At 37.4% G+C, this 12,044-nt stretch overlaps 1 protein-coding gene across 4 annotated transcripts in view; it reads left to right on the top strand.

The window, feature by feature from the left end:
* tbc1d16 (TBC1 domain family, member 16) overlaps nt 1–3,868 on the top strand; it is a 32,925-nt gene extending 29,057 nt beyond the window's left edge. For 3 of the 4 annotated variants that reach the window (XM_059551356.1, XM_059551364.1, XM_059551369.1), the window contains 5 exons: nt 132–266; nt 1,167–1,353; nt 1,442–1,621; nt 2,608–2,754; nt 3,010–3,868. In XM_059551356.1, the coding sequence (XP_059407339.1) occupies nt 132–266; nt 1,167–1,353; nt 1,442–1,621; nt 2,608–2,754; nt 3,010–3,276 (916 nt within the window). In that variant the 3' untranslated portion in view covers nt 3,277–3,868. Of the gene's footprint in view, nt 1–131; nt 267–1,166; nt 1,354–1,441; nt 1,672–2,001; nt 2,207–2,607; nt 2,755–3,009 lie in introns of those variants that run through there. The other variant, XM_059551374.1, reaches the window with a different exon arrangement.
* The last annotated feature ends 8,176 nt before the right edge of the window (nt 3,869–12,044 follow it).

The raw sequence follows: 12,044 nt of genomic DNA, 5'->3' as shown, positions 1-12,044 counted from the left end.
TTTCTTTTTTTGCAGTCGTATTTTTTATTTAATGTTATTGTGTATATATATATTTTTTATTTTCTGTTATGTGCATGTTGTCTTGACTTGTCCCGCTCTCATCTTTTCCGCTTCTCTGTTTCCCTCGTCAGGTTGTCCATGAGTCCAGAGGAGCACAGTGACTTCTGGAGGAAGGTGCAGTTCACTGTTGATAAAGATGTTGTCAGAACTGATCGAAGCAACATGTTCTTTAGAGGAGAGAACAACCCCAATGTAGAAATCATGAGGTTAGAGAAACAGAATCACTGACACTCGACCAGAAACATCTCACTCTTCCCATAGAAATATCTGCTTGCATTTGAAAACACCGTTTTGATAGGATTTTACAAAGCTGAAGCTGCCACATCATGCTTAAAATGTTTATTATATTATATTATATTATATTATATTATATTATATGACTTAATCATTATTAAATGTATACTTTTAATAATATTTTTCTTTATAATAATATTGAATTATTATTGTTTTTTTATTTGAAAAATAACAAAAAATGTAAGCTGCTGTCATTTTTAAAATGTCATGATATTCTTGTTGTAAATTTTTTTATTATTATTTGAATTTTATGCTAGTAATTATTAATAATAATAATAATTTATTATATTGTTAATTATTATTATTATTATCTGAGAAAAAAACGAAAATTTAAAAACGTAAAAAAAATGTAAGCTACTAAGTCACAATTAAAATGTCCAGTATATTATAATAATATTATTGTAAATATTACTTTTAGTTAAACGTAACAGTACTTATTATTATTTAATTTGATTTATTAATTTATCTTGAGATTCTCTCGTTTATCATCTGGGATTCAAACAGAGTCCTTGGGAGTTCCTTACTATAATTATTATAATTATTATTATTATTATTATTATCTAATTGAACTGACATTCATAAATTTTTAAGTTTATTCAAATACCATTTGAGGCCACTGTGGTTATAGATGAGTATTTTCTCCTTTGGTTGTGGCTATTTCAGTGTATTATGATATAAATCTGTGCCATTTCATTAATAATACAAAATATTAATTCATTCAGCAAAAAGCCAGTGTTTTTCTTTTTTTTTTTTTTACACAATTAATTATTTATAAGGTTTCCCAAAGTTACAGTTGTCCACTTGTCTCCCAGGCGTATCCTGCTGAACTACGCGGTGTTTAACCCAGACATGGGCTACTGTCAGGGCATGTCCGACCTGGTGGCTCCTCTTCTGACTGAGATCCAGGACGAGAGCGACACGTTCTGGTGCTTCGTGGGGCTCATGGAGCACACCATCTTCATCAGCTCTCCTAGAGACGAGGATATGGAGAGGCAGCTGGTGAGGGTGTGAATGAAATGTTGTTGTTAATATTCAGCGTGTTATTTGCTATAGTTCTGTGCACGTGTGTGTGTGTGTGTGTGTCCAGATGTACCTGCGTGAGCTCCTGCGGCTGATGCTGCCTCGCTTCCACCAGCATCTGACCCGGCTGGGTGAGGACGGCCTTCAGCTGCTGTTTTGCCACCGCTGGGTTCTTCTGTGTTTCAAGCGTGAGTTCCCTGATGCTGAAGCCCTGCGCATGTGGGAGGCCTGCTGGGCACACTATCAGGTACAACACACTCACTGGGCTTCATTATGTCTGAAAGAACTTGATAGCAGGTTCTGCATGAGGTATTTGTTCACCAAATATGACTCAAGTATTAGTTACAGTGCACCATATACTAATATGGTTGCCATAAAAGGCTTTGTACATAAAATATATACTTCTTGGGATGTTTTGTACAAATAGTAGTACTGACATTTATCCTGATCTGTAATTGTTAGGTAATTGTTTTCGCAGGGTAAGCTGTTGATTCAATTTGTGAATGTTCTTGAAAAATATTCTGGCTTCTGTTTTCATTCTTTATCAATATTCATTTATTTAGTCATTCATTTGCGCACACACACAGATTCAGTACAGAACATTAAAACTTGCATTCATAAGTAGAGATATTTTTGAAACGTCTTCATAGGTTAAATGTTGTGTTTTTTTTGTGTTGTGTTAATGCTGGTTTCTCCTTGTGTACGACTGCAGAAGTTTATTTTTTTTTGACTTCCTCAATTTGTTTTTTTTTTTATGTATTTAGTGTTCTTACTCAAAGAATTCAAGGAGATTTTGGGTGAGAGTTCAAACCGATGCATGATGTAGAAATCTGTGAAGGCGCGGAACCCAATACGAAGTTGTTCCTTAAATTGCACTTTCGCTGTATTGATGCTAATTTTTACCCATTTGGATAAACGAATGGGTGTCTGTGTCACTTTAAGGATCGGCAGAGTGTCTAATGAAGATGAGATGCTAATTATTCAGGTTTCCACGGAATCCATTTGCATACATTGGCATGGTAATAACAAAGGTGATCTTGGGGAGCAAAGTGGTTTGTCTCTTCGTTGCCCCCCTCATTTGCATTTTAACATTTACTTTTTAATTGGCTCTATATGCATTAATTTGGCCTTCACGATTGGTCTAGCTTATAGAATCTGTCATTTCATTGGCTGTTTTGGCTCAGTGTGTTTCAAGGATGCAGTTATATGTTTTCTGTGCATGTTCTGTGACAGACGGACTACTTCCACCTGTTCCTGTGTGTCGCCATCATCGTGCTGTACGGCGATGATGTCACAGAGCAGCAGCTCGCTACAGATCAAATGCTGCTGCACTTTAGTAACCTCTCCATGCACATGAATGGAGAGCTGGTGCTGAGGAAGGTATGAACACACACACACACACACACACACTGCTGACAGAGCTCCTCATGGTTATGTATGTTGTGTCTTTGTGTCATCCAGAAGTGATGCACCTCTCTAGCGCTGCATACAAAACATAGTTTTCTTACAGCAACAAAAGTTAGCATGCCAAACATGCTGTCATCTCTGGAGAAATATTTCTCAATTTCTCGATTATGATACAAACAAGCTGTTCTCAGTCCATCTTTCTTTCTCTCTCGTTGTCTCTAATCCTAGGCTCGTAGCCTGCTCTATCAGTTCCGCCTTCTTCCCAGAATCCCCTGCAGCTTGCACGACCTGTGTAAACTGTGCGGGCCAGGAATGTGGGACAGCCGTTACATCCCGGCCATAGAATGTTCCGGAGAGCATCCCGACTCTCAGAGCTGCCCCTATGGAGGCACCGCCACCCCCGAGAGCCCACCTCTACCCAGCCCCAACCAGCCCAGCGAGGGCAAGAGGGGCTCCAAGACACGAGACATTTTCACTTTCCGCAAGCACTCCTGACTCCAGCACACCTCAGGAAGCCCCATACCCATAAGGCTTAGCCTCTGAGACGTTGTGTTGTACTTGAGCGTCTGGTATGAATCACTGCCTCGTGCATGAAGGGTACCAATTTAGAGGTTGAGGAACTTGTGTTTCATCAGTAATTCACAAGTGAAATTATCACAAACAATCATTTTTCATGAAGTCACATCTTGGAAACTGACATCTCTGACATTTTTGGCTTTATTTTTATATATATATATATATATATATATATATATATATATATATCTCGACAATGTATGCATGTGTTAGTGTTTGTTTTGTAACCACAGTCGAAGATTTTTTTTTTTTTAAATGTTTGTTTGTGTTTTACTGCAATTTACGTTTCTTTTTTTGTGCAGTTCTCATCAATGAAATCAAACAATCAGCCAAAAGGAAGTGGGATACTGTTCTCACTGGCTCTCTGGCAACAAAACATTGTTTTATGATCATCTATGCCTTTCATATCCTCACAATAAATATTATGATACAGAGATGGGAGAAGATCTTCCTCTTATGTCGAATCCTTGAAGATCTTGAAGTCAATGTGAAATTAAAATTGATGCTATTATCTGACATGTCTAAGCTACTTTTTTCCCTGGCGATTGAGTTTTAACCGTAATATTATTTTTATATAAATAACGTAATGTTAACTATTACATTTACCAACTGAGTATTAATATAGGCCTACCGGTTAAATCGCTAAAAAGCTATTAGCATTTTTGTATTTTTGTTGTGCAATATTGCGTCCGTGTTGATGTGGTAAACCCGCAGGTATAGCAGAAGTTCTTAATCTTCTTCTCCAGAACAGAATGAGCTTAAATCTAAAAGACCCAAGGGAGAGTTTGACTTTAATTAGTTTATCTGACGATGGAGCGCGCTTAGACTCCGTGCTTGAGCGCGCGTGAACGAGAAGGTGCCTGGCGTATTTGCGGTTCCCCAGAGCCTCTTTAAAAGGTAGATATCGGCAAATTGCTTTCAAAAGGTAACATTAGACTCGTTTAAGACCAGCTCTCCCTCTCAATACGCGGTCTCCTTCAGTGACAGGCATTATGGGCTTTCGCTAGCCATCAGGCGAATAGGCTACTGCTCTCTGAGGGATCTAGAAAGGGTTTGGGGATGATGACATGCTTGTGAAATTATTAGAGAGCCACTTTCCATTTACGGTAGCCTATCTATCTGCCCGCTGGTTTACGGTGATGTATGCATCAAAGCTGTTGCTGATCAGAGGATATCACCAACACCAAGTCACGCATGTAAAGGATGTTTGTGTGAGTGAAACACAAGGTGGTGAAAACTATCAAAGAAAAGAAAAAAAAGAAAGGTTTTGAAACACGCCATTTTATTATTTTAATTCAAGCTTAACATTCTCATCAAGATTTAGGTGCTTAATTCCAAAATGCGCAACATTCAAATGTTTTCACAGAGAAATCAGGCGCCATATTAAATTAAACCTGGATTATAACCAGTCTGTGAGGTGCTGCCCCTAAAATCGCATATTATGGATTTTGGTCATTCACTTGCATGACTTTGGCTGTCTGAAAACAAAAACGGGGTTCGAAGTGCAAATATCTAATCCGTGTCAACTTCAAAATGCACAAATTTATGAAAATGTCATGCGCATGCCTTTTATGTGTAGGCTACATGTAGTGTTTACATGACAACTAGGCCCAGCATGCATAATATGGCAATTGAAGTCATTTTCGTAAAGTTGTGTAAATGGGATCGTTTTGATCAATTTGCCTTATGTATAAACTGGTTAAACAGCCTAAATTCTAATCTTATCAAATTACAGGTTCAATGAAAATTACAGGTATATAGTGAAAGTGAAAAGTGAAAGTGAAGTGACATTCAGCCAAGTATGGTGACCCATACTCAGAATTTGTGCTCTGCATTTAACCCATCCGAAATGCACACACACAGAGCAGTGAACACACACACACACTGTGAGCACACACCCGGAGCAGTGGGCAGCCATTTATGCTGCGGCGCCCGGGGAGCAGTTGGGGGTTTGATGCCTTGCTCAAGGGCACCTAAGTCGTGGTATTGAAGGTGGAGAGAGAACTGTACATGCACTCCCCCCACCCACAATTCCTGCCGGCCCGGGACTCGAACTCACAACCTTTCGATTGGGAGTCCGACTCTCTAACCATTAGGCCACGACTTCCTATATAATAATGGAATAAATATATCTTATTATTTATCGCATTCATTTTATTCTGAATAGAATTAAAACATTATATTACAGTAATTTCTTATGCAACCTTTACTGTGATACAGTAAAAATGAGAATTTGCCTACAAAAATAATTAAAACATCCAGATGCATTACAGTAATTTGAGGAAAATTTGCTTATTTGTTTACATAAAAATAATGTCATGTTGATATCAGAATATAAATTTATTTTGCCTTTTAATTATGTTTGTGAGATTTACCCAGCAAAATGACATCATAAGACAACATTTGTTGTGGAATTATTATTATTTTTTAAGCAGCTTGTTTATGTTTAACAGAAAGAAGATTAGATCATAGTCTATATGATTGTAAAAGCCTATCAGAAACACTATTGTTGGTTTGTATACGGTTTTCTGTTGCAGGTAGTTTAGCAAAACCAGCAAATCGTCTTGCATCATCTTATTTTTCATTGACATGCAAAAATTTCAGAACACATAATGACAGTCCATCTCTCACTCGTTCTGTTTGGTAAAAGCACAAAAGAACACACATAAAAGCAAATACTTACCCGACTAAAAGACCCAGATGTTGTGAGCTAATATATGCATTTAGCCAATTGACTGTTAAAATATACAGGCCGGAGGTTTGGAATGAGCTTTAATTTCCTTTGGCTTTCCATAATGGAAGTCAAAAATACCTTTTCCATTTCCTGTGAGCGCGCTATTTCTGGAAGGCTAAATCTGATAAAAACACGATGCAGGTAGCAACAGGAAGATATCATGAGCCGTTTCACGTCCATCCTTGATTGTATTCCTAGAAGTATCAGGTTGCTTTTATTAAATGAAACCTGTGTCCTTGCTTAGCATTACTGCTTTAATATCGCATTTACCATGGATTATCACAAAAAAAGCTTTTTGGAAAAAATGTCAGACCTTATGAAAGTGGGTTTTAGTATGTGTGTGTGTGTGTGTGTGTGTGTGTGTGTGTTTTTATCCCTGACCTACTTTAAGTGTTTGATCTCCCTCAGACCTGTGGCAGTGCCTCCTCCTCGGACTTTGAGTGACAGGACTGCTTGCAGGCGAAGCCCCCTACAGTGAAACTACAACCATTGCTGTGTTATTGCCCCTAATTATCAATTATCAGGAGCAGGCCAGGCCCGCCAGCAGCAGACCACTGTACTAATAAACTCTGAGGCGAATGACAGCAACGCTGAATTTATTTGATGAAAAATATAATAAAACACGGTAATATTGTGAAATATCATTGTATTTTGAAAATAATTGTTTTCTATTTGAATATATTTTAAAATGTAGTTTATTCATTTGATGCAAAGCCGAATTTTCATCAACCATTACTCTAGTCTTCAGTGGCACATGATCCTTCAGAAATCATCATTTGTAAAAATATTTCACAATATTACCATTTTTATTGTACTTTTGATTAAATAAATGCAGCCTTGATGAGCATAATAGACCATTATATTGGTCTGATATTCCTTGGTGAGCATAACAGGGAGTGTGTATATTTATATTTTGTACGATTATGTAGAATGCCAAAGCTAAAGCAGTGTGATCCGTGTGTGTTTGTGTGTGTGTGTGTGTGTGTGTGTGTGTGTATACAGTACAGACCAAAAGTTTGGACACACCTTCTCATTCAAAGAGTTTTCTTTATTTTCATGACTATGAAAATTGTAGAGTCACACTGAAGGCATCAAGGGCTATTTGACCAAGAAGGAGAGTGATGGGGTGCTGCACCAGATGACCTGGCCTCCACAGTCACCGGACCTGAACCCAATCGAGATGGTTTAGGGGTGAGCTGGACCGCAGACAGAAGGCAAAAGGGCCAACAAGTGCTAAGCATCTCTCGGGGAACTCCTTCAAGACTGTTGGAAGACCATTTCAGGTGACGACCTCTTGAAGCTCATCAAGAGAATGCCAAGAGTGTGCAAAGCAGTCATCAAAGCAAAAGGTGGCTACTTTGAAGAACCTACAATATGACATATTTTCAGTTGTTTCACACTTTTTTGTTATGTATATAATTCCACATGTGTTAATTCATAGTTTTGATGCCTTCAGTGTGAATCTACAATTTTCATAGTCATGAAAATAAAGAAAAATCTTTGAATGAGAAGGTGTGTCCAAACTTTTGGTCTGTACTGTATATGGAACACACACACACACACATATAACTGCCATTTTGTTTGATATTCTCTCTCAAGCTAATTTTAGCCTTTATTTCTGATCTTGCACATTTTCTGGTATTTAATCAAACCAATTTAAAAGATCACTAGTCTGTGTGTCTTAACAGCCTGATTGGGTTAATTAATGCATAAGAGTAGTTCTACATGAATACTAGCAAAAGCCCAATCCCAGACCACACTATTTTACCAGATTCTCTGACACAATAAATGTTTAGTGTGCATCTGTGTTTGAAAGACCAAAGTGGAGATTTCACAGCCAGGTGTGGGACTGTATGACACACAAAAAAAAAAAATTTCATAAGCTTGATTCATTACTTATCTGTTAGTTTAGCTAAAGTTTGAGTAATTCTGTTTTGGTTTTGTCTTTTATAAATATCTGTTTTTTTTTATTTCAGTCTGTTTCAATTGTTTAATTTCTGTTATTTTTTATTAATTGTATTAATATTTTATTTATATTTATATTTAGCTGATTTTTAGTTAAGTACATCAAATTAAACTAAATGAAAATGAGAAATGTCTTTATTAAATTATTTATTTCATGGCATATTTAATATGACTATCATGTGATTGTATGGATACAAATGCATACGTGTGCATAATCAGAGTATAGGTTCATCACAACTTGTCCTTAAACATCAAGAACAGAAACAAAAAGCATAGTCAAACTTGCTATGTTTCAAAGCAAAGGGTATGATGAGCTGTACTCTGTACGAGAATTAGAAAATCATACATTTAATTATTCAACAGTACAGGCCTTGAAAATAATCCCATGCAGCATTCGTGAGTTTCAATAAATAAGATTTAAGCTCAACAGCAGAGAGATGTATCAAATCTTTATGAGATTTAAGCTGGAAAATGTTCCCAGTGGGACTGGTGTGTTTCCCGCCGGTTCTTTCCTTGGCGACGGTTTCCAGGGAGCCACTTTAACTCCCAGATCAACTCAGCTCAGATAAACAAGAGCACTTGAGTGGGGTTAAAGTGCCCTGTGAAAACAGAGACACACCCATACATATCCTCATATATATATATATATATATATATTTTTTTTTTTTTAAATAGATGTTATGATTGTGCAGTGATATTTCCTGAATTTCCCCATTGGGATCAATTGATGGAAAATATATATATATATATATATATATATATATATATATATATTTGACTAAATGATTTCCAGTTAGTTCCAGTTGAATGTTATTAATAGTTCTTCTGACCTTTCATAACCTTTCTCCTTCACCTCTCCGCTCAATCTGAACCCCTGTTAATCAATTCTTATCGATTGAACAGGTACTGATCAGCTGAAAGCCGTTAGCAAGAAGGTCATCTTTTTATTTATTCAGTTTTAGGACTAAGCAGCCATTATGACTCAAATTCATCCACCTGTTTTGTACATTTGTGTCACTTATTCATTTTATTTCACCAGGTTGTACAAGGAACATCTGTGAGCGGGGATCTTCATGTATGTGTTTTATGTTTTTCACAAGTCTATACAGGCTGTTTCGGAGAGAAGAGATTTTCTCAGTTTCTTGCTTAGCGTGATTATGAATCACACCCAGATGTTATCAAGGATTATTCACTGAACTCTTGCACAGATCTCTGTAGGACACCCTCCCACACAAAGAATAGAAGGAACCATGCTGATTTAGCTCGGGACTGGGAAAAGACTAATGACTTTAAATCATTAAATTATCTTCTTTTTCGGTCCTACTACAAATAATGCATGAAAAACAGGAAGATTGTGTCTTATATTTGCCAATACTGTGGTTATACAATCAATGACTTCACTGGAACTCTGAATTGGTATTTCTCAGAAAATGAGGTTTAATAATTTAATGTGAAAAGGTTACTGCTGATTTTGTCATTCCTAAAGTACATCACAAATACTAATTTTTCCATGGAAATTCTTATTAAACTATAACACCCAGTCTTGCAAACTGACTTTATAGGCTATTTATTCTTAAGGCCTTTATTTCAACCCAGTCAACATCTCAGTTTCTGTGTGAATTTTAATGAATCACCCTCATATCACTGAAACAAATGTTAATAGCCAAGGACAATTTTTTTTTTCTTTAAATAGAATATTTTATGCCGAGCCTGCTATATTCTGAGTTTCAAATGTAGGTTCAGAAAATGAAATAGGCTATTGCAAAGAAAAACAAATTCAACCATGTAGCCAAAATTCCCTATGATGTCACAAAGATGTGAACGTCACTGTGAATTTAAATATGATGTCAGTGGAAAATAAACAGCACAGAACAGAAAGTATCGGCTACACTAATTTTCTTTCTAAGTCTTTGCGTGGTATAATGCTTTAATGATGGCAGCCTACTCGAGCTGTTTGAGTCATATGCTTCCCACTGTTTATAGTCTACACAAACTGCATTGACGTGATTCTGTCATAATCATGTGTCCTCGTGACGGGGGTTCACCGTAATCAGAGCCTCTCACAGGGAATCCTTTCTGTCGGAAAAACACCCCCACTCAGAGTCACCCCATCCCTCCTCTGTCGGGAACGACTCTGAAATCCCGCCATGACGGACAGGATCCCGACCGCTCGTGAATCTAACACAGAGCAGGGTGATGGAAACACCTTGAGAGGGACGTGAGCGTGACTGTAGGTGTCTGTGGGGGTTGATACAGTGGGAATCAGAGGTAAAGTGAGTCATTGAAACACTGGATGAGCTGGCAGTAATTACGTGATGCACCTGAGGGCTCACATCAGCTGTATTGTGAAAATCAAAAACGGTTTATTCAGTAATAATAGCTGACAAAACGTAGCCTACAAATTACACATTTAAAACACTTTGTGTACTGACAAATTACTACTTTCAACGATTAAAACAAATTTGTTTAGTCCTAAACGACTCTTTCTTGCTTGTTTGCAGCACTGGGAAGGTCAAATTATTTTACTTTAAGTAAAGTTTTATCAAGTGCAAAAAAAAAAAGTTAAAAATTATTATGAAACAAATAGTTCCGGTCCTTGATTCTGATTGGTTGAGCCGCGTTCGAATCTGTTGTAAATTCTACAAACATACACCTTTGTTTATGACTGTGTGTTGCTCGGCAACCTTACTACTTATATGGAATAACCGTTTTATAAAAGCAATAACCCCCAAGAAGCCGTGGTTTACAGTGAATTTAAAACAACTAAGTGACGTGGAATCCGTTTGATGGAACGGTTCTCCCTCATCTTGTAGCTATTGTGCTGGAAAATGTGAATCGTTATAGTGAATCGGTTTTGCTCCGACTCTCAGAAGCGCTGGAAAGCCTAAAGTGAATCGGTTAGTACTAAATAGTTTTATTCTGTTTAATGTAATGCCTGAAGGTTCGAATATTTCCAGTAAGTCGGTGCGTCCTAAACGATTCTCTCTCTCTCTTTCATATATGTAGCAATGGAAAGTCAGTAATAGATTCACTGTAAACGACCTAGTAGATCTGTTCGTCCAAAATGTTTCTTTCTCTTTCATGGCAGATCTTATTTATTCTAGTAAGTCATTTACTTCTCTCGCTCTGAAAAAAGCTCTGGAAGTCTGATTCATTCTATTGAATCAGTTTGTCTTAAAGGGGTCATATGCTGCTAAACAGAACATTATTTGGTGTATTTGGTGTAATGAAATGTGTTTATGCGGTTTAAAGTAAAAAAAAACACATTATTTTCCATATTATGTAAATTATTGATTCTCCTCTATGCCCCGCCTTCTGAAAAGCATCGATTTACACATTTTTCGAATCTCATCTCTCTGAAAAGAGAGGTGTGCTGTGATTGGCCAGCTATCCAGCGCCTTGTGATTGGCCGAATGCCTCAAACGTGTGACGGAAATGTTACGCCCCTTAACATATTTTGAAGCCCTGTCTGGCCGGTGCGACGAGACAAAAACATAAAACCCATTATAAACGTGATATAAACATGATTTCTAGTCGTGTTTTCTTTTGGAAGGCCAAACAAAGTCGTTTCGCTTCGAGGCCTGTGGATTCTACGAAGGAGCATACCTTGGTCTTGTGGTAACTACATGTGACGACCTCGGGCTAGATGCTGCTTCGTCCATGGTAAAAGCTGATTTGGTGATCCACAGTACAAAGCTGATGTATTTCGTTAGCGACCAGCATGGATCAGCTCCAGGCATGACGAAACGGAGACAACTCCAACTACAACGAGAATAAAAGGTATGCCTACTTTCTTTGCATTAACATCTGGGTTGCGTTATGCAAATCTTCCCACATAGTAATGTAGAGATGTGGGAACAAGCCGTTTTAAGGGGGGCGTGGATGAGTATTAACTTTTATAAAGAATATCTCTTTTGATTTGACCCAGCCGGCATTTCAACGTTGATTGAAGGTTGAAACAACGTTGGTACCATGGTTGAATCAACGT

This window comes from Carassius carassius, chromosome 1 (assembly GCF_963082965.1).
Source record: "Carassius carassius chromosome 1, fCarCar2.1, whole genome shotgun sequence".
In the NCBI taxonomy this organism is placed as follows: domain Eukaryota; kingdom Metazoa; phylum Chordata; class Actinopteri; order Cypriniformes; family Cyprinidae; genus Carassius; species Carassius carassius.
This window is presented reverse-complemented; position numbering and strand designations above follow the sequence as displayed.